The sequence below is a fragment of the Lissotriton helveticus genome, chromosome 3_1 (genome assembly GCF_964261635.1).
Source record: "Lissotriton helveticus chromosome 3_1, aLisHel1.1, whole genome shotgun sequence".
Taxonomy (NCBI): Eukaryota; Metazoa; Chordata; class Amphibia; order Caudata; family Salamandridae; genus Lissotriton; species Lissotriton helveticus.
The window spans coordinates 1,153,226,280-1,153,249,050 of NC_136061.1; the positions used below are offsets into that span (position 1 = coordinate 1,153,226,280).

The following is a 22,771-nucleotide window of genomic DNA, read 5'->3' on the forward strand; positions in this document are numbered from 1 at the left end:
GCTGAGCCTGACTGCAGTGTTGGGACCAATTCCTTAATGCTGTTCCAGTGATACTGCCATACCATATACTCTTAAGTGTATTATAATCCTCGCGGTTATTGTAACTTTGGTTTGGCTTTATCAAAACATGTCGTCTTTGGTGTCCTACACGTTGGAATACAACCCCCTCGCCAGTCCTGGTGATGGGTATAGCATTCCACCCTTCTAGAGGGAGAAGACATGTTACTTTACTGAAAACGCGGTTAATCCTAACCAGGGCCTCCGCATCACAAAATGGACGCTGCTGCCACAGACACATGTCTGGCCTCCTGCTGCTGACCGAAACTTGGCAGAGGACGCCTGGACAAAGGGTTTCCTGTCACAGGGAGGTGTCACACCACCCCAGACAGGAGATAGTGGATTTTAGCAGGGAGGGTTGAAAGAAACTAGACACTACCTGGGGCGCACAAGGTGTCCCTGTGCAGATTCCAGTCAAACCGGTTCTGGGGCCATCCAGCCCCAGTCCTGGCGTGAAACTGGACAAAGGAAAAGGGGTGTAACCACCCCCTTCCTGGGTCCCACCCATAGGAGGGACCTAGCAGGTAATCCAGCCCCTTGATTTGACTTAAAAGTAGGAGCTGTGCCAGTGCACATCAGATTATCCTGACTGAAACTTATGAAACGAAACTCTGGACCCTTCGACATCCCACTCGACGTGGAAGACTGAAGAATCTTCCTTGTGGTCAAGGAGTGACCACCCTTGCAAACAGGCACCATCCAACACCTCGACGTTTGCTTTGTTGCAGTTCCCGCCGGAACTCGAGCGACAGAGATCGACAAGACCCAGCGTGCCTGCCTTCTAATAGCCCGATCCACAGTCCCTGCAGAGCTGAGACCCGTGGAGGCAACCTGAAGCGTGGGGCCGGCCATCTTGGAAAAACTACAAAGCGCTGACCGTGCAGCATCCGAGGCTCCCTCGAAGCTGTGCATTGGAGTCTGTGAAGCTCCATCCCCGAGCAGCTTGTGCACCGAAGCTCACCCCTCCACACTCGACGAGTGCTGCGTGGGGCCCTTTTGCATTTTCCTGCTCGACGCGTTGGTCCGGTCGCTTGCCCGTTGGCTAGTGGCCCCAGTACCGATGAACCTTTGAATTTGCTCTGCTAGTCTGGTTGCTCCAGACTGGCCCTCGCTCCCCTGAAAAGGAGCAACCGCTCAGACCTTGCTTGTCCGAGTAAGAAGCGATCTTCGAATCCTGCGTGGGTTGCATTTGCCAAGGCCTGTTGACTCCGATCTTGAAGCCGACACCGCCGACAGCGGGAGCCTTCGTGGGACAGCTCATGATTCACTCCAGGACATCCTCGGTGCCCCAGAGACCACGTGGCAGCGGAGACAAGCTTCACGACATCAACCTGATTGCGCCCGACATTGCCTGGTTCCTTCCTGGTCACTGGCTAGTGACCCAGACTCTGTCCCCTCTGCTTTCAGGTACCCAACATCTTCGATCCACCCTTGGATCGCACCGGACACTTCTCTTCTGGACGCCTGCAGCATCTTCATCTCCAGGCACCCTAGATCTTCGTGACGAAACCCGACACATCTTTGCACCTGTGCACCCGCTTCCTGTGGGTGAGGTAACTCTTGAACACCGGTGCTCCTGTAGTGGTTTACACCTCTAGTGTCTAACTCTAAAGTTTTGTCCTTCTAGTCCAGTCGGAAGACTCTTAAAACTGTAACTCTATAACTTTTAGGCACCATTGACTTTGCATTGGTGCATGCGTGTGCTTTAGGCACTGCACCCGAATCCCGCGGGCTACTCCCGTCCTAACTGCTGTTAGTCCAGTGTAGTCCCAGCGATTCCCAAGGCCCTAGGCCTTACCCCTGATCGATTAGTGATTGTTATACCACTTTTTTGATATATGGTTTGAGTGGCCACCGGCCTCATCCATAACTGTGCAACTTGTGTATGTTATACTGTGCTTTTATTTAAACGCGTGTGCTTCATTGCTCATAAAGAGTAGTGGGGATTATTCTAAGAATAAATACATATATTTTGATAATATATAACTTGTGTGGTGTCCTTTCATTTGGTATTACAGGATTGCATATGGTAAAACAGCTGGCTTCACTCGCCCTCTGAAGTTAAGCCTTTAAGGCTGCTTAGTCCATGCTACCCCTAGGATAGCTTGTCTATAAGGTTGACTTACAACCACCACCATAAGGGATTGTTTGGACTGATATAAGGTGCCCCCAGAATTGGAGATATCATACATCAGGCCAACTTCTCACATTGGTGAGCAGCGGTACGGATTTGAGCTTGCTGTTGTTTTACCTTTGCAATATTTGATCAAATTGAAAGATCACATTAAGTGCCATAGGTACATATAAACAAAGCTTAGCATATTTAAGTTCTACTGAACTTAGTAGTTGTAGGTAGAAGGGCTTAGCACACCCTGACTACAACTCACTAGCAAGGTACAGTAGGAAAACACTTAGTGTAGGTAAGTGCATCACTTACACCACACTAGAGTCATGTCTGGCACAGGTGAAGCTATAAGCTCTCTACCTGTGGTGGTTGACCCTCCACAGGCAACCTCCAGCTATGACAAATTCAGCCATAGAGACTTGCGTGCCTTGTGCACTGCAAGGAAGCTGAAAAAGGGTCACAACCCTACCATTCCCATCCTGATAGCCATCCTGGAACAGGATGATCTTGAGAAAGCTAGAATAGTTCCCTCAGGGTCAGGAGAAGGAGTGAATCCCCCAGATACTGAGAACACCGCCCCAGAAGTAGAAGATGAGGAGGTGGACCCTGAATCAGAAGAGGAACAGTCCGATCAGGAACAGAGGGATACCCAGGTACCAGTGGTAAGGCTTAGCCAAGCCAACTTGGTCCTACATGGGAATGGAGAAGGACACTTCTCCAGACCCAATAGCAGAATTCTCCCAGGCAATAGGAGAGAGAGAACCCCTTCAAGGGATTCTCACATTTCTAGTGCCTCAAGAGAATCACAGAGAGGAATGACTTCCCCTCAGGATGAGAGCTGTTAGACTCCAAATAGAACGGGAGGAAGTAGCCCTGGCCCAAGCTAAACTTGCCTATGCAAGAGAACAGAAATTATGTGGGGAGACTCCCACTGGTGGCAGCATTATGCCTAAGGATAAAGACCTGTCCTATGACCATAGAAACCTGAGTAAGATTGTGCCCCCCTACAGAGATGGGGATGATATCCACAAATGGATAACTGCTCTCGAGAGGGCCTGCATGGTACAGCAGGTCCCCCAAGATCAGTGGGCCGCAATCTTGTGGCTCTCCTTTTCTGAGAAATGGAGAGATAAGCTCCTCACAGTTAGATCTGAGGATGCTAAAAACTACTCTGTCCTGAAGAGTGCTCTTATTGATGGGTTCGGCTTAACCACTGAACATTACAGGTTGTTGTTCAGAGAGACCCCAAAAGCTCAGACTCAGGACTGGACTGATTTAGTAGATTGTGCTACTAAGGCTCTGGAAGGTTGGCTACATGGCAGCAAAGTACATGACTATACAGGATTGTATAATTTGATTATGAGGGAGCAGATCCTAAGTAATTGTCAGAACCAGCTTTTACACCAGCACCTGGTGGACTCAGATCTGACCTCTCCACAAGAATTGGGTAAGAGGGCAGACAAATGGGTCAGAACCAGGATTCGGCCTAAGAATCGGGGTAATGACCAAAAGAAGGATACTTCCAAGGCTCGAGAGAAGGGTGGGGATAAATCTAAAGAAAAGTCTCCCACAGGGCCCCAAACCTCCAAGGGTGGGGGTGGGTCCCAAAACACTTCCTCTGACCAGAAGAAACCTTATTGCCATGTCTGTAAACAGCCTGGCCACTGGAAAACTGATAGCAGTTGTCCCAGGAATAACAATAAGGAAAATATACCTCCAAGTAAAGCTCCAACACCTCCTGTTACTGTCCGCAGTAATCCCCCAGGTGGTGGGAACACCCCCAAGAATTTGGGTGGGTTTACTTTTGGGGGTCAGGTGGATTCTGGCCTAACCAGTTCCCCTAATACAGATACTCTTGTCTATGAAACTGGCATGGGGTTTGCCAACTTCATTGATTGCCCAAACACTTTGAGCAAGTATAGACAGGAGCCCATCATCAATGGTCAAAAAGTTGAGGCCTACAGAGACACAGGGGCTAGTATTACTATGGTGACTGAGAATCTAGTCCCCTCAAGGCAACTTTTACCTGGTGCCACATATCAGGTGACTAACATTGATGGAGTGCAGAGAAATCATCCCATGGCAGTAGTAAATCTCAGCTGGGGAGGTGTCACTGGCCCAAAGAGAGTGGCAGTGTCAGCAAACTTGCCTGTAGAGTGTCTACTTGGGAATGATTTAGAAATCTCAGCCGGGCTGAGGTTGAACAAGAAACCCATTCTAAAATAGTAAATGTCCATGGAAAGGGTAGTGAGGCTGTGATGGCTACAGCCCCAATCCAAGATGTCCTTCCTGAAAAGGTTGGTAGGGCTGTGCAAGACTCAGCCCCATCTTCATCAGAATCCCTTCCTAAACAGATTAGCAGGGCTGTGATGGTAACAGCCCATACCCAAACTGAGTCCCTTCCTGAAAAGGTTGGTGAGGCTGTGATGGCCACAGCCCAAACTCAAACTGATTCATGTGTTGTGAAGCCTGAAACTATGGATCACTCCACACAAACAGAGAGCATTGAGGAGGAAGAAAAATCTCCCTCCCACTAGACATTAGGACAGGATCAGCCTCCTCAGGGAACTAATCTTGCCCCTTGTGAAGGAACTGCCCCAGAGGTAGTCAGGCCTAGCCTGGCAGAGCCCCTGATGTCAGTGGACCCTTCCAAGGTGGGACCCAGTCTGGAGCAGATAACCTGCCCCTCTCTACCCTACCTCAGCCAGCCCAGGGCTGCAGAGGTCAAGGAGGTCAGTGAGCCCCAAAGGGCCCCCTGTCAAATAAAACGCCCCCATCAGCAGATTAGGGGCACCAAAGCTAGCAGCCCTAGCCAGGTGAAAACTTTAAAAATTCCTGAGGGATCCCCCTTACAACTAGTTAGGGACCTCCCCCAAATAGACACTGTTGGGCACAGCCAAACCTGGGGCCCCAAACCTGACCTGTCCCTCCAGTAAGCCAACAGAAGGGACCCAGCCTCCAGCTGTAGGCAGCCAGAGGTTGACCCTGAGAGCGCAGTGCAACTCAGTCAAGGAAAGAAAGGCACACATGGTGGAAGATGATTGGATGAAGCTAAGCCCTACCTTAGTGGAGCCTCACTTCAGTACTCCATCTCAACACCAGCCTTTAACTTTGCCAAAACACACCAAAGGTAGTGATTCCTTATGGTGGAGACCCTCTGATACCCCTAGGGTGAGGGATTGCTTAGTGGACCATGAGACAGGGGGTTACCATGCTAGTGCAGGTACTTCCTTATAGGGCTACTTAGGCAATATAGGCTTACCTGGTCAGGGATAGCCTTATCTCCTTTCGTTTGGGGGGGGGGGGGCTATGTAGGAAGGAGGATCCCTGACTATGGTTACCCCAGATTTTTTGCCGTGTGTTTAGCTGGTTTTCGACTTAGTTGGCCTGAGATCCTGCTAATCAGGACCCCAGGCTATCTGCTCTCTCTTTAAATGGACTCCATGTACTATAGGTACATACCCAATTTGGAACTGGCCACCTTATCAGCCCCTGTACAGAGCACTATAGGTGCCCAGGGCATAGGTGCATCCAAGGCCTACCAGGGGCTGCAGCATATCTTTTGCCACCCCTGGCTGGTACTTAAATCGACACAACTGGCTGTTCCCACAGCTGGGGCAAGGTAGTGTACTCACCTCTTGCTTAGATATAGTATACCTATGTCTTAACCTATATCTGGACACATCTATACCTGTAAGTCACTCCTATGGCAGGCCTTTACAGTCCTGGAGGCAGAGTGCTTGGGTTTATGTGAGATGGTGCTCTAGCATGAGCTGAGCTTGACTGCAGTGTTGGGACCAATTCCTTAATGCTGTTCCAGTGATACTGCCATACCATATACTCTTAAGTGCATTATAATCCTCGCGGTTATTGTAACTTTGGTTTGGCTTTATCAAAACATGTCGTGTTTGGTGTCACGTTGGAATACTACCCCCTCGCCAATCCTGGTGATAGGGATAGCATTCCCCCTTCTAGAGGGAGAAGACATGTTACTTTACTGAAAACGCGGTTAATCCTAACCAAAGGACGCTGCTGCCACAGACATGTCTGGCCTCCTGCTGCTGACCGAAACTTGGCAGAGGACGCCTGGACAAAGGGTTTCCTGTCACAGGGAGGTGTCACACCACCCCAGACAGGAGATAGTGGATTGTAGCTGGGAGGGTTGAAAGAAACTAGACACTGCCTGGGGTGCACAAGGTGTCCCTGGGCAGATTCCAGTCAAACCGGTTCTGGGGCCATCCAGCCCCAGTCCTGGCGCGAAACTGGACAAAGGAAAAGGGGTGTAACCACCCCCTTCCTGGGTCCCACCCATAGGAGAGACCTAGCAGGTAATCCAGCCCCTTGATTTGACTTAAAAGTAGGAGCTGTGCCAGTGCACATCAGATTATCCTGACTGAAACTTATGAAACAAATCTCTGGACCCTTCGACATCCCACTCGACGTGGAAGACTGAAGAATCTCCCTTGTGGTCAAGGAGTGACCACCCTGTGCAAACAGGCACCATCCAGCACCTCGACGTTTGCTTTGTTGCAGTTCCCGCCGGAACTTGAGCGACAGAGATCGACAAGACCCAGCGTGCCTGCCTTCTAATAGCCCGATCCACAGTCCCTGCAGAGCTGGGACCCGTGGAGGCGACCTGAAGCGTGGGGCCGGCCATCTTGGAAAAACTACGAAGCGCTGACCGTGCAGCATCCGAGGCTCCCTCGAAGCTGTGCATTGGAGTCTGAGAAGCTCCATCCCCGAGCAGCTTGTGCACCGAAGCTCACCCCTCCACACTCGATGAGTGCTGCGTGGGGCCCTTTTGCATTTTCCTGCTCAACGCGTTGGTGCGGTCGCTTGTTCGTTGGCTAGTGGCCCCAGTACCGACGAACCTTAGAATTTGCTCAGCTAGTCTGGTTGCTCCAGACTGGCCCTCGCTCCCCTGAAAAGGAGCAACCACTCAGACCTTGCTGGTCCGAGTAAGAAGCGATCTTCGAATCCTGCGTTGGTTGCATTTGCCAAGGCCTGTTGACTCCGATCTTGAAGCCGACACCGCCGACAGCGGGAGCCTTCGTGGGACAGCTCGTGATTCACTCCAGGACATCCTCGGTGCCCCAGAGACCACGTGGCAGCGGAGACAAGCTTCACGACATCGACTTGATTGCGCCCGACATTGCCTGGTTCCTTCCTGGTTCCTTCCTGGTCACTGGCTAGTGACCCAGACTCTGTCCCCTCTGCTTTCAGGTACCCAACATCTTCGATCCACCCTTGGATCGCACCGGACACTTCTCTTCTGGACGCCTGCAGCATCTTCATCTCCAGGCACCCTAGATCTTCGTGACGAAACCCGACACATCTTTGCACCTGTGCACCCGCTTCCTGTGGGTGAGGTAACTCTTGAACACCGGTGCTCCTGTAGTGGTTTACACCTCTAGTGTCTAACTCTAAAGTTTTGTCCTTCTAGTCCAGTCGGAAGACTCTTAAAACTGTAACTCGATAACCTTTACGCACCATTGACTTTGCATTGGTGCATGCGTGTGCTTTAGGCACTGCACCCAAATCCCGCGGGCTACTCCCGTCCTAACTGCTGTTAGTCCAGTGTAGTCCCAGCGATTCCCAAGGCCCTAGGCCTTACCCCTGATCGATTAGTGATTGTTATACCACTTTTTTGATATATGGTTTGAGTGGCCACCGGCCTCATCCATAACTGTGCAACTTGTGTATGTTATACTGTGCTTTTATTTAAACGCTTGTGCTTCATTGCTCATAAAGAGTAGTAGGGATTATTCTAAGAATAAATACATATATTTTGATAATATATAACTTGTGTGGTGTCCTTTCATTTGGTTTTACAGGATTGCATATGGTAAAACAGCTGGCTTCACTCGCCCTCTGAAGTTAAGCCTTTAAGGCTGCTTAGTCCATGCTACCCCTAGGATAGCTTGTCTATACGGTTGACTTATAACCACCACCATAAGGGATTGTTTGGACTGATGTAAGGTGCCCCCAGAATTGGAGACATCATACATCAGGCCAACTTCTCAGACCAACAACTACAGACTGATTGCTTTAATAGATGTGGAAGCTAAGATATTTGCCTCGAATTTGCTGTCGGAATTAGAGGCCTGAGCGACTAGTACAAACTTACAGCCTGATTCATGTACATGCCGTTTTGCGTGTCCCTAATAGCGAATCATAACGATTCGCTATTGAGGACACGCAAAACGGCATTCATGTAGGAATTGCTAATAAAATAGCGATTCCTACATGTTCTTTATTTGCGAGTAGCAATTTGCTACTCGCAAATACTCCCCATTCATTCCTATGGGCCAAGAGGCCCATAGGAATGAATGGAGATTTGCGAGTAGCAATTTGCTACTCGCAACTAAGATAGCGATTTTAAGGGTGCCAGGGGTGTCCAAAGGACGCCCTGTAGCACCCCTAAAATGCACTTTTGGACAGGTGTTGCGCACACACATGTCCAAAGGACATGTGTGTGTGCTACATGCAACTTTGAAAAATGCATTTAAAAGCATTTTTCTGAGTTTTTGCTATTTACCGACAGGTCTGACCTGTCGGTAAATAGCGCCCCCAAAAGTTCAAAATCGCTATTTCTTGATGTTTCATGAATAGCATTTGAGGAATCTCTATTAGAGATTCCTTAAATGCTATTCCTCGCATATTTGCGACTTCTTAAATAGCGATTTTTGCATTTGGTATCATGAATACCAAATGCAAAAATCGCACTCGCAAAGGGCCAGATTCTCAGAATCTGGCCCTTTGCGAGTGCAATTTACCTACATGAATCAGGCTGCTAGTCCCCAAACCCACACAGGCTTTAGAGCAGTAATGAGTACTCTAACCAACATATCAGCAGTTACTCTTTTGGCAGAGCAAGCAAGCCTTAAATCTTGCAAACTTTATGCTTGCTTTATTGACCTAAAAACAGCTTTCAATACAGTTCCAAGGGCCAGGTTGTAGAAAAAGATGACACAATAGCGAAATTGTTGGAGGCAACTATAAATCGGTACTCAAACACATGGGTGCAAATAAAGCTAGGAGACCAACAACAAGTCCACCAATAATGGATTAAAGCAGAGGTGCATCCTTGCACACTGACTGTTTAACATCAACACAGCCGATCTAGATAAACACCTATGCCAAGTGCATGGAGACCCCCACCACCACATTGACCAGCGAACTAATTAGAAGCCTGCAATACGCCAATGATCTAGTTCCGCTTAGTAAAACTCCTTTAGGGTTGCATTAGTTGATTGCCCAATTACTAGATGAGAACTCAAATTTGGGCTTGGATGTCAGTTATAACAAAACAAAGGTCCAATGTTTTTCCAGTGAATGCAACAAGAGGCAACCCAGATTTACTTGGTGGGCAAATGTCAATATCCTGGAACTGAGCCATCGAGGCAAGCAACTGCAAATAAGCTGTGTTTTGTATTTAAAACATTTCACCAAAAGTTAAGAAATTGCTCTACAAACTATCTTTTGCAGATCAATATGGCTCAAAATTACTCAAAAATAGACGCCGCAAGTTTGAACACCTTACAATCAAGTCTTTTAAAAAATTGTTTAGGATCCCACGCCACAATTCGCAAGCCCACATCAGGCTGGAGTTCGAGCTGCAAAGTCAGGTCTCGGTCAGGCAAGGCGTCCTAATAAAATATTACTGGAGAATGAGGGCAGCAAACGATGACTCCTTGGCCCATCAGTGCTGGCTTGAAACAGAAAAACAGGCTGGTGCTAAGAAATCCGTGAGCTTTTGGGAGGGACCCTGGTCCAACTAGCACGCAAAGCCGTGAATTTTCTAACTTTAGCATCCACAGGGTTGGAAAAATCGAGTGGGCTCCCGTGAGCCCTGGTCTGGCAGTGTTTAGAATCTAGGTGATCTCCATCACACCCAAGGTCTTGGGTTTTATAGTATCTCGCCCCCATCATTTAATTTTAGCATGTCAGCCCTTGTGGGTTAGACATTTCAAGAAAGATAACAACAAATTGTGGTATGTTTCATACGTTTTGAACACACTTTTAATTAGTATGTATATTATTGTGGTAAACTCTCTTAATATTGTGTATTTTGCGCTGGGATAATTAGCACCTGCACTTTTCTGCACCATAAGCAACAGTGGACAATTTATTAGATTGCTAATAAGTTTTTAATGTAATTTCAATAGGAACGAATGATGGATATATAATGGTTTTTATGGTCTCCTAGTATTTTAGGAGCTCAGATTTTAAGATGTTTTAACTTAATCAAAGTTCTGGCCAAATTCACTTTGCATCGAAATATTTTACTTTTATGGCTAAACTCTAGCTGAATAAAGTTCTTATCACTACTAAAAAAGACTTGTTTACATATGGCTGGGTACAAACTGGGGTGGCATGGGGAGCAAAAGAACAATGGATTTAACACAGATCTCTTGAAAGGGGGTGAGTGTTTGAAAAGTTTCAGCACTCCGTCCACCTTGTGTTTTGCATTTACCAACTTTCTCCTGCTGTAACATTTTGAGCAGTTTCTCTTACCCTGTATAACCCCTATACCTCCTTTTTAGGTTTGACTTTAACAATAGGTTGTGGCAATGATGAAATAACATAGGTGGTCTCCCAGATGTATGTGACAAGGCAAACAGCTGGAACAGGTTGTTACTAAGGAAACAAAGTTATTTTGTCAATGGGCAAAAGAAAACCGTTCGGCCAGCGTTGTATGGCAATTAATGGAATCACTAATTTCTTTACTTGTGGTGTTTCTTGTGTGCACGCAAATGTTAATAAAATTAATTGAAACAAAAACAGATAATCTCTATAATTATAGCTTGTGCAGATGACTCTTGCTAAGTCCTCTGTTGTGCTGGTGCAGTGTATAGCCTGCAAGCTATTGCTGGTCGCTGACCCTCCAACAAGAGCCATAACAGAAGAGGGAGGATGCAGATCTTGGTGGTTGGGAAATAAGTATCTCCCTGTAGTTACCAGGGAGTGGCAACTTGCAGCATAGGTAAATATGGGTCAGCATTCAGAACTTCAGTCAGTTGCAAAAACGTCGGCAAAATAAAATGGTTGCAATATATTGTTTCCCTTTTGTTAAAAACATGCAAGGAAAGTATGTATCTCCTGAACTCTAATGCCACATACTGAAGTGTCATTGCAGAGACCGTGCATAAAGAGGCAGAATATTTCAATGAAGTCAAATGCAAATGCTCAGCCTATTAGAACATGCAATTTTAAACATCACACACTTTTTTTTAGTTTGCATTTTTTGGGAAGTATACAACAAGAAGCAACCCCTTGATCTACACTAAAACGGAATAAAAAAACTTTAATCGTGTAAAGTAAACAACCCATAAATACATCTTATTAGTACCAAGACTGACCAAATGAAAGGTTAAATCATGATTGAATTAACATGTGAGTATGAAATATTTGTGCTGTCAGGTTAAAATAGAAGTCTATGGATAAAGTTCATTATCAGTGTTAGAAAGCAAGGTTATTATATTGACCAAAGCAAGAACCAGGTGATTTGCCCCATACAAGTAGCAAGGATAACAGGGTTTAACTGCATTCCATTCAGGATCAGCACATTTCCCAGGTTCCCTGGATTGTTTTTGGATAGTTCCACAAATGCTCACTATGGTAGTTTTTGTGCTACAGTTCTGCATCTGAATTCCAAAATATCATCTATTATTGGGAACCCTGTTTCAGCATAGACTGCTTTTTTTTCTTCAAATAAGTGTTTAATTAAAAATCAACTTCTTGTGTATTACTCATTTAGAAGTTGTTGTGAGTTAAGGCTTTCCCCCATGTGTGGTTTGGTTTACAGCACATATCAATTACAGTAATCAGTCCAAAACCTGGTTAGAGTTTCTTGATAATGGTCCACAGTTTCACCCAGAAATCATGTGGCACCTGAGTTTTGGAGAGGGACTTGATTGTTGCTTGGTCATATTCACCAGCCTCTCCCTCCTTCTGGTGCATTTGCAAGAAAGCTCACAGACTCGTAGAAGAGATGGGCCAGTGCAAGTGAAAATGTGCACATGCTAAGCCAGCCATGGCTCCAAATCCCATGCTGGATAAGTCTTTAGGTCTTTGCCAGTACCTAGGTTTTGAAGAAAGGCTCTGGTATGGTTAAACTATTGTCTCTGTCAGTTATAGTTTTCTTAACAATGAACTGTATCAATTTTCATCTGGGAAATTAACAAATTCCAAGCATTTATTGTACTAGTCAAGCTACACACTGCTGTAAAATGATGATAAAGCACTAAATAAGTAAGATCACATTTGTCAGGGCTGGGACTTAAAGCTCTACTGGATCCTGTTTCATGCACCATCTCACAGTTTAAACACTCAATTTGGATTTTGGCATCACTATCCTTGACACAAAAATACAACTTCAACTTGGAAGCATATGCATTAAATATTGCAAGGTGATCTCAAAACAGTAATGGGGCTGCTTTAAATGGAGGAAACGTGTTTTTTTTCTAAAAAAAGATCTAGATCACCAACACTTCATAAATAAATAAAGCCACAGATTCCCATCGAACACTTTCCAGGACGGGTGCTTTCTTTGGTGAGCGTGGCCTCGCGTATAATTATCTTCCAACAAAACATCCACAAAGGACAAGGAACACTTTCGGGTTCCATTTGTTGTTTTATTTTATCCAGAAGACTCATTTCGGCGCATTGCCTTTTTCAATTATGGTGTATAAATCAGGTCTCCGTTCGTACACGAATTTCACTGCCCATTGGACAGCATTTGATAGTCTCTGAAAGGGGACTGCATTTTCTCCCTAGTTGTACTGTTACATATTCGCCATCACAGTGTGTCAAGTTTTGCCATTAGTTGACATTCGTTCATAATTTTGTAAGCGCTTTTAAATCTGCTAAAAGATTTAATAGTTCAAACGGTGCTTTGAAAAAGGAACCACGCACTGTGAGGCAGCAGTCCCTTTAAACAACACGAACAAGCCTGTGTTTTAGTAGCCCTCGTTCAGCCGCTATTTAAAGACTCTGTGTATGGCACGTACCTGCAAGCTCAGGTTTAGTAACCCAAACTCTCCATTTAGTAATGTCCCAACATTTGTTGGCAGGTGTGCCACAGTTTCAGTTGTTTTTCGAACCAGCCAGCACACGGTGGGAATACTAGAGCAGAAGAAACCTTACAGATTTCAAAAAACCCTCGCTTTGAAAACGCTCTCGTATCATGACGCTTAGAAGCATTGTCCCTTTGTCGGCTATACGCTAAAAGAAAGACTCGGCCACACCGCTGGAGTCTCACTTTAGAAAATCTACATTAGAAAATCATCAATCGTATGTTTACAGCGTAACCCCAAAAGGGTGGAAGGGGCAATATCCAGAGCTATCATGGCGTCCTGAGCGTTCTCTTCAGTACCCGCCTTTTATACCACCTCAAAGCGAAAATATCATTCGTGGCGAACATTGGTTTTAAGGAAAATAGTGGTTACGTATTTTTGAAACGAAGAGTGAGAAGCGAGCAGTGAAATCTTCAGAAAAAGATTTCACATACCGAAATAAAGAATTGTTTAAGGTGCCTCATTCTTCGTGTGCTACTGTGAAGACTTGATACAATAAAAGAAGCCACTCCAGGCTCGATAAATATCGACTGATTTTTAACCTGAAACTACAAAAATTACAGAAATCGCAGCGATTTTGATTTCATCCTATATACAATGAAAACTTGGCTGCAAAAAATATTGTCCTGAGGAAGACACTACGACGTGTCGAAACGCGTTGACAGACCACAGCCACGCCAATAGTATATAGGACAACAATACTGTCCTTTGAGTCTTTTTAGAACAAATGTTTCATTTTTATCATTAACAAAAATCTTTTTATTGTATCAATTGATCATGTATACGTAATATATGTGTTTAATCTCTTTTTATCAATATAATTAAAAAACTTTTTTATATCAATATAATTCTCTGTGTTATAGTTTATGCATAATTTGTGTCTTTAAATAGCCAGTGTTTGTCTTTTGTAATTTGGCCTGGGTTGATACCTTCGCATTGAACTAATTTCCCTGACCCAGGAACTTTATCCTTACCAGGGGGTCCTTGATACATTACAGAAAGAGTGCCACAGTTTCAGTCATTTGCGGCGGTTCTGACGGTCATGCAAGCAAGCACCCGTCCTGGAAAATGTTCGATGGGAATCTGTTGCTTTGTTGTTGATGTAAAATTGATGTGTCTTCTGGATGAAATAAAACTACAAATGGAACCTGAGAGTGCTCCTTGTCCTTTGCGGATGTTTTGTTGGTAAAAAAAAAATATATATATGGATTTTATCTATGTTTTTGAAAAGTATTGTAAAATGTAGAAATTTGATAATATGAAGATCAAATGATTTAATAATTTTGCTTTCATAAATATAAATACTAACTTTCTAAAAGTAGTATTTGCAAACACAGGATATTAAAATAAACTTTACTAAAAGAAGTATTTTATTATTCTGAGTTCAGGCATACTAAACTTGACCTTCTACCATGTTCACTGAGCCTGCTGGGATTATAGAGTGTAATAATTCCAGCAGTCCATTCTCGCCTATGAGAACAGGTAGCCTTACAATAGTGGAAAACGAAATTGGCTGTAATTCACTGTTAGGACATGCCGCACACATCGGGGCTTGTCCTACCTTATGCTTACAATTAAGGCTCCCGGTTTTCCGTTTAAACGGATTTTTACATATAAATACAGACAGAAAACGTTTTGTTTTTTGTCTGTATTTATATATAAAAACGGGAAAATACTTACAAAGCAAATGCTCCTCCTGCCTCTGTGCTCCTCTGTAAAATCCGAGTCAGAGGTGCACAGGGGCGGCCAAAAGAAATGGGAACTGCTGCCCTGAAACTGCTCCAGATACGGGGGGGGGGGGGGGGGGGGCTGGCAGCGCTGTGTCTACAGAGACACTCACAGCGGTAGTTCACAAGATAATTGATGGAGTAGTTAAAGCAGCCGATGCTTTCACTTTCGTGCATAACTTAGACAGAAAGGCCCATGGATGTCAGAGTTTCTGCAATAGCAATGCAAGCAGCCTATTTCAATATTAAATGAGCCTTCACAATATTACGTTGGCGCTTTACAGCTTGTGTGTGCTAATGACGCACTTCAATGAAAAGCTTGGCAGATGCTTGGCGCACATGCACATAGCACCGAGAAAGCTGACATTGCGCCAGAGGTGTGTGTGCTTGCCTGCTATCAATACGTCTCGTTACATGGGGGGCGGAGTTTTCAAGGGTGTTTATTTCCTCGCTCAGGAAGCATCAATTCTACAAGAATGCAGATTTTCAAAAGGCAATAGATTCTATCCTCGGCCCGCACTGCCTCCTTTCATATGCAGGCGCCTGTCCACAATGGGAACCCCCACACCTCCAGCTAAACCTGATGGCAGCAAAGTAATTACCAGCACCGTCTATTTTCTACCCTTCCCACAAGCGGCCTGAACAGCGCTGCTTCTGTGCACTGAACTTCTGTGTGTGCAAAGAATGTGCAAAGAATGTTTTGTGTCTGTTAAAGCTTTGCCCCAATTTCCTGCGTGCATGCCAACAATATAGGTAGAAGATGAAAGTGTGGGATTTAGAAAAATGAAAATCGAGGCAATGTCAGGCAGGAGACAACCAAAATATAGGGCTTTTTTGAACTATAAAAATCGGGACTCTCCCTCCTGACTCGGGTCTAAACTCTTATTAATGCACCTTATTTAGTATTTGATACTAAATGTTGCGGTCCAATAGCGTGCCAGTAGGTGCCAAAACATGGTGTTCCATCATTGCACGTTGAGGCTAGTGCTCTCTTAAATGATGATAGTGTGTGTTTCTCAAAAGGAGTGCATATCTCAATTAAAGTGAGTGTAACTTTAGTTTTCACGCTTACCTTTCTATCAGTAATGATATCTGTCAGAAGTGGATTATTTTTATTTTCGATTTTATATAGCGCAAACTCGACCCGAAGGTATTGGCATGCTTTACATCAGCACCAGTTACAATGTAATAAAAACAAGCATTTGCAATGCAATAGGTCTCGCATTTACGCTAGTTCGAGCTATTGACATTGCAAACAACAAAGCCTTTTATTTTAGTTTTAGTTTTTAAAACAGAAATAAAAGGCATTGTTGTTTACAATAAGTAAAGTGCACTTAGCATAGGCTCCAATTAAAAAAAACCCAGCTATAACAACCTAGTGCAAGTGTGCATGTCAATTTAAATAAATGTAGAAAAATACTAGCTTTAGCGTTTTTTTTTTCTAGTGTCAAAAATAAATGTGGATAAATACAGGTAAAATGACCAAAAAATAAATACGGATAAATACAGACGGAAATGTGAAAAAAATAAATACCATAAAACCGGGAGCCCTACTTACAATGCACCCTGCCCTTGGGTCTACCATAGGGGTGACTAATATGAAGTTAAGGGAAGGTTTAGGGACTGACAAGTAGGTGTACTTGCGCAGTCAGCATGACAGTACCAGACTGCACGCAGGTTCTGCAATGGCAGACCTAGACACATTTTACTAGGCCGCTTCTGTGGGTGGCACAACCAGTGCTGCAAGCCCACCAGCAGCATTTGTATTTACAAGTCCTGGCACTCCTGGTGCACTTTACTGGGGACTGGCAGTAAACCAAATAAGCCAATCATGGAAACCAATCACATATAGCAATTTATAGTAGGGAGAGCATATTCACTTTAGCACTGGTCAGCAGTGGTAAAGTGCCAGAGTCATTAAACCAACCAAAACAGGTCAGAGAGAATATTGGATGAAGGCAAAAAGTTCAGGGATGACCCTGCCAAGAGGGCCAAGTCCAACTGGGCCCAAAATGAAAACTGCAAACTTTAGGTGAAAAAGAATGTGATCATGCCATTGAGTCTGGAAAATCATCCCAAACAAAAAATCAGAACCAGGTTTGAACCCAAACGCAGCCTTATTTCCAGCTGTTTCTGAATGGTAATTCTTCTGTTAGACTTCCATTGATCAGTGCCTCCACTTTGGCCCGATTATCTGAATGTAACAATTATATAACAAGAGCACAATTTATATCACCCATCTTTCATTTTTGGACCATACTTGTGAACGATCAACAGAATCTTGAAATCGTACTAAAATAAAGCAACATAAAGAGCTTTTTGGCTTGAAACACATTTTCTCTAACTACTTCCTGAAGAACAAACATTGAGCCATAGTGGATTTGCTCTGTTGGAATCTTACTTGATCGAGAAAGCTCAAACATTTTTCAGTTGACTTCTCATTTAACCATATCAGAGCAGCTTTTGTGGCGAAATTTGTAATGAGATGAAGTGGTAACATGCAGGGTTATCTCTTCTACCATTTTTTAAAAAGGGTTAAATGTTGGCCCCCTTCCAAGAGGTCCACATTTGTTTTGTAATACTTAGCTCTATGTGGATGTGATAACCCCGCATTCACCTTGTTTGTGATCACATTTCAGTTTCCCCCTCAGCTTAATGCTTGTCTTGTGGAGTTAGCCAATGAGCCTAGGTCCTCCTTCACACTCTCCTCATAGGTGTAAAGGCCATGTTGATGGTTTGGAGTGGTTACAGTAATGGATGATTTTTCCTAGTAGCAGATGTGTATTGTAGAATTTAATTTGGCTGCAGTGGCTATTGTAAGGGGATTGATCTCCACAAAACAGGACTGTTGCTGTAATGTTTTCTTCAATACACAATGATCACTCTGTCAGCTTCTATCCATGAAAAGGGGTTATGTATTGGACAAAATACAACCAGTCCTGTTTCGTTCATGCACTTCCTGTGTCTGAATGCCTCTTGGAGCATGTGTGAAATCTGAATTGGTTAGTCCACATCTGCATTACCAGACAGTAACTCCAGATGCGGACACCTCAGGTGCTTTAAACCTTTAGACAAATCCAATTTCGTGAGACCTAGTAAAAGTTTGTAATTGCGGGTCTTATAGTCGGATTTACTGGCTAGGATCCTAATTTCCAGGTGTGAAAATACCACATCTGGGTACTGACTTATTAATAACCAGGAACTTAAGTCCACAATGTTTATCATACGTTGTATCACTTGTACTCACGATTGTTTTAACTGTTGTAAAAATAAAAATGGTTTTGTTGATTATCGTTGTTGTATTATTGGCTTTATGTTTGAGAGTCAATTCAAAATGCACTGTTCCTTAAAGCAACTCGGCTCACGGGTAGTGATTGCGAAGAAAAAGTGAAGTCATGTTATTAACTTATTGCAATAAAACAACTGTTATGTAAATGTATGTGCTTGACAAATGTCATAGCTATCCTTTGATGCAGTGCTTATTAAAATACAAGTTAAAAAAATATATGGTTTTGTTTCTAGTTTTCATAAACCTATTTCATACAGTAATTGTGGTTGCTGTTTACAATGTTTTTTTTTAATATTAAAGGTAAGAAGCAACCGCAATGAGCAAGCGTAAATCAAGGGACAGCAACCTGACAATTGGGGAATGTATTTCCAAGGTGACTTAATTAATGTTTTTTGAATATTCTATAAAATTGTCTGTAACTTTGAAAAGTACCTATATGTAATGCAAACTACTTCAAGTGTGATCAATGTGATGTGAGCAAATGACTGCACTTACTCAACATTTATCCTAAGATCCTCACACTAGCATACACCTTTTAATCTGTGTGCATCATTACAAAGAAATACATTTTCTTTGCATTATGAAGTTTTGCTCTGGCCCTGTAAGCATTTTTATTTTTTTAAACTGTATTGCATTACATAAATATTAACAATGAGGCATAAAAATGAATGTGACTCAAGGGCAACAGAACAAGAGTACACTCAATAAGGAAGAGAGACCTCAATCTGGGTGAGCTTAGATTGGTAATATACATTACACAGAGTGGAAAATGTATTTATATAGGAATTTATGCAAGCCTATTAAAGTGACCCTAGTATCACATCTAGGAAAATTATTATGAATTAATAAAGGGCAACTACAGGAGTATATTAAGGCAAACAGTGAATGTTCAGAACTGTAAAGTGTTGGAGAGAAAATCTAGCACATTTAGTACAGTGTCCCGTTTTTAGCCCTAACAAGTTTTGTCATCCTGCATCTCATCTTGGACAGCCCACTATTTACTATCTGCCACTGCCCACTTCTATCATTAACTAACAAAAATCCGGCTCATCCTAAATTTCCATCACTGTGTTGCTCACCTGGCCAAATCCTATCTGGTAAATCCTTCCCTCAAATCGTCAGCCCCCCAACCTCCACCCTCCTGAGGAAAATTGAACACTGATCATTCCGTTCTAGCCAACCTCCTGCATCTCCTAGGCAAAAGAAATGAAAAAGCCTTTTTTTAAGCAGTGTTCCATCAACATAGACGTTTATGATCTGCTAAACCCCATCCCACCGCAGTTTGGACCCAACTATATACAAATCAGTCTTGACCCTGCTCCAATAGGAACTGTCAAGCCCGATCTGCCAGGCAGGGTCCTCCCTGAACTGGAACACAGGCAACCCAGGACTGTTTCGGCTTAGTTATGGGCTCTTCAGCTTGGTTCCAGTGACTGTGCACTGGGCCTATTTCTGGGCATACCTGTCCCACTCAGGACGACACCATATGTATACAAAACAGTGATGGGTGGAATGGTTGAATTAATCTCCGCCAGTGGTAATCACTCGGGCCATTTCAACCCATTGTTATTTTTGACACACTGCCACCTTAGTTTGGACCCAGTTTGGATCCAGCTACATGCAAATTAGTCTTGACCTGGCTGAAGTGAGTCCAGGGCCACTGGAACTAAGCTATACCTGGCTGAAGAGCCCTAACTAGGGCAAAACCAGTCCTAGGTTGCTTGTTCCGGTGCAGAGAGGACCTGGCCTGGCAGGTCGGGCCTGACTGTGTGGAACATGGTTGAGACTCACCTATTTGCATATGACTTGGGCCAAACTGAGGTGGCAGTGTGCAAAAATCGCTTGATTGGGATGCGAATCAGAGTGATTGGCAGTGGCTGAGATTGATTCAAGCATTCCATCCATCACCAACACACCATTTTTTTCTTTTTTCTTTATCACATTCAGTGCAGATAATTTCTCCTTTAAATGTGAAGTACCTCAAGGCTCCTCTCTGAACCCGACATTATTCACTATCTGTATGACACTATTGGCTAAACTGCTAAAATCCTTTGGCTTTGATCTTCTATTATATGCCAATGATACACAAATAATGATATCCATCTCCAAAACATTTACTGACACCAAAGCCATCTTTGTTAGGTGTAAGAACATGGTGATATAACGGTTGAGTGCAAACTGCCTCAAAGTGATCGTGACAAACCTATGGTTTTAGACATTAGCAATTGTTCCTGTTCCAACAAATTAACAGTATTACCAGTACTGGCTTTGCCAAAACACTGAGTAAAATCCTATCTCTAATTCCTGGGTCTTCTCTCTGAGTCACTCTTGTAGTTTCAAGAATAGATTATGGATACTCGCTGTATCTAGGCTCTCCCAAGTACATTCTAAATGAACATCAGTTCACACAGAATGCTGCAGCCAACTTATTCTTGACATTCAAAAAACATCATCCAGTAAAGGTCACGAAGACTCTTTGCTCTGGCTTTTAATAAGTAAAAGATTTCTATTTAAAAGCCTTTGTATCGCCCATAAAACTTTAAACCATGCTACACCATCTTAGGTGGCAACACAACTGGTGAAATTGTAGTGTAGCTCCTATTTTCCCAATAGGCTCTGCGCATTGGAATAGTACCTACAGCAGTAAAGGCCTAGGCCAGACGTTAACTAGGTCTACTACTGTCGATACTAGACTTAATTTTTGGGTTTGCCAGCTAAGCTCAGAGTTCGCTAGAAACTTTCTCGAATGTTCAAGGAAGGAATTAACTCCCCTGATTAGACAAGAAGGGATTTAGTTTCTGACAACCATAGAACATGACAACTTTGCTCTCCCCTAATCAAGAGTCAATCTCGAGAGTCGTGTGAGCACAAGGCAATTATTTTACTCAGTCAGTACGTGCATTCTTAGTCTCATCAGAATGTAGAGAAAAGGAAGAGACGGGCGTGTTCAATAAAAGATTTTATTTATTGATCAGTCTCTTTTCTCGTACAAGAGAAATGGATCGATATTATTGCAATACTTATAGTTAAGTAAAGTGCATACATTAGAAGCAATAGTATAAAATAATACTGTAAAAACATTGATATGGTTTCTGAGCCATATGATGTTTTAAAATGATTAAAATATATTTACATACACATATACATTTGACTAAACGTACTCAACTGGTGTTTCTAAATACGCCTACCCCGTGTACCTGACCTAAGTCTAATACGTGGGCGGGAATAGAAAGTTACAGTTTAAGTTAAGTTTGTTTTTGCCAAGTGAATAACTAAAGAATTCTCTAGGAGGGGTTATTCAGTTCTGTACCTGGAATTTAGGATGAGTGAGGAATGGTATCTCTTTCTCTGCTCTCGATATTCCAGGCTGCCTGCGAGGGCTACCCGGAAGCGCCGGTGCTGGGTCTCTCGGCTTGAGATAGCAGCGCGTCTCTCAGCGCGTCAGGAAGGCGGGGCTGCTGCCTGCGGGGTCTGCTTCTGCTCTCGGCTTCGGCAAGTATGGCTGCTCCGTCTTGTCACCACGCGTGTGTTTGCATAGGGCAAGGTCGGCAATATTTATACCTTAAAGGTGCCGGGATTGACGTAAGGATGGACATAGGTACGTCAATAAAGATGTCATACGACTTGCTCGTTAGCACATTCTTTACTAAAGTTCTCTGTGAAATCAAAACAATGGCCGCACGGATTATCCAGGTTGTCATAGGTTTGATTTGTTATGAGAACGTCGTATGCCTTATCAGGGGCTGGAGGAATGTCGCTTGTCTAATTAGATCTCAAGCGTTATGACCTAATCAGATAACACGTTCCTGTGCCGTAGTGTGACTGCGTCAGATAACGGTATCTGCATCATGGGGGATTTCTTGCCTCATGGGCTGACTGTTAGTTGACTAGCTAGGTAGTTTAACCAGAATAGGGTCAGGAATAGGGGGATCGATTCAGAACCTATAGAAATACACGACACCCACTCCACGCTAACTATGGTCATATCTACTAATCTATGCATAGTATAACATAGTACAACATACTATAGAGTATAGTGTATACCTTACCACCCCAAAATACATAAATGCATTTCGAAATTTTCAAGTATACTGAAAAATTGCAGTCATATATATTGTATGCACTTAAGCTATGAATTAAATGCAAAAGTAAACACGCATTTTATGCATTATTGCTTGTTGGTATATGAGAAATACACATGAAATGGCTCCTAATATGGCTATACAGAAAAAAAGTCGAAACCATTTCATCACATAAAATATATTGTGAACATACCAGCGGGCAGCTAAAGTCTATATAAAGTCTATAAAGTATCTAAAAAAATAGAAATCTTAGTTCTCTAGGAATAGTTTCTTACTTTAAGCAGAAGATCAGTGTCCCGGGAAAAATATATAGAAAAATATTTTAGGGGCTTGCTGAAAAAAGTTGCTGTCCGTGAACTGGATTGTAATTGTTCATGTGACTTTATTTTTAAAGTTGAAGGCCGAATTCAGGG

General features: G+C 43.5%; 1 protein-coding gene across 5 annotated transcripts in view; it reads left to right on the forward strand.

Annotated features, from left to right (window-relative positions):
• ORC4 (origin recognition complex subunit 4) overlaps positions 1-22,771 on the forward strand; it is a 249,980-nt gene that overhangs the window by 18,163 nt on the left and 209,046 nt on the right. For 3 of the 5 annotated variants that reach the window (XM_078681765.1, XM_078681768.1, XM_078681767.1), the window contains exon 2: positions 18,577-18,649. The exons of the other annotated variants lie outside the window; for them this stretch is intronic. In XM_078681765.1, coding sequence (XP_078537891.1) covers positions 18,593-18,649 — 57 coding nt within the window. In that variant the 5' untranslated portion in view covers positions 18,577-18,592. The remainder of the gene's footprint in view (positions 1-18,576; positions 18,650-22,771) is intronic. 5 annotated transcript variants of the gene reach the window in all.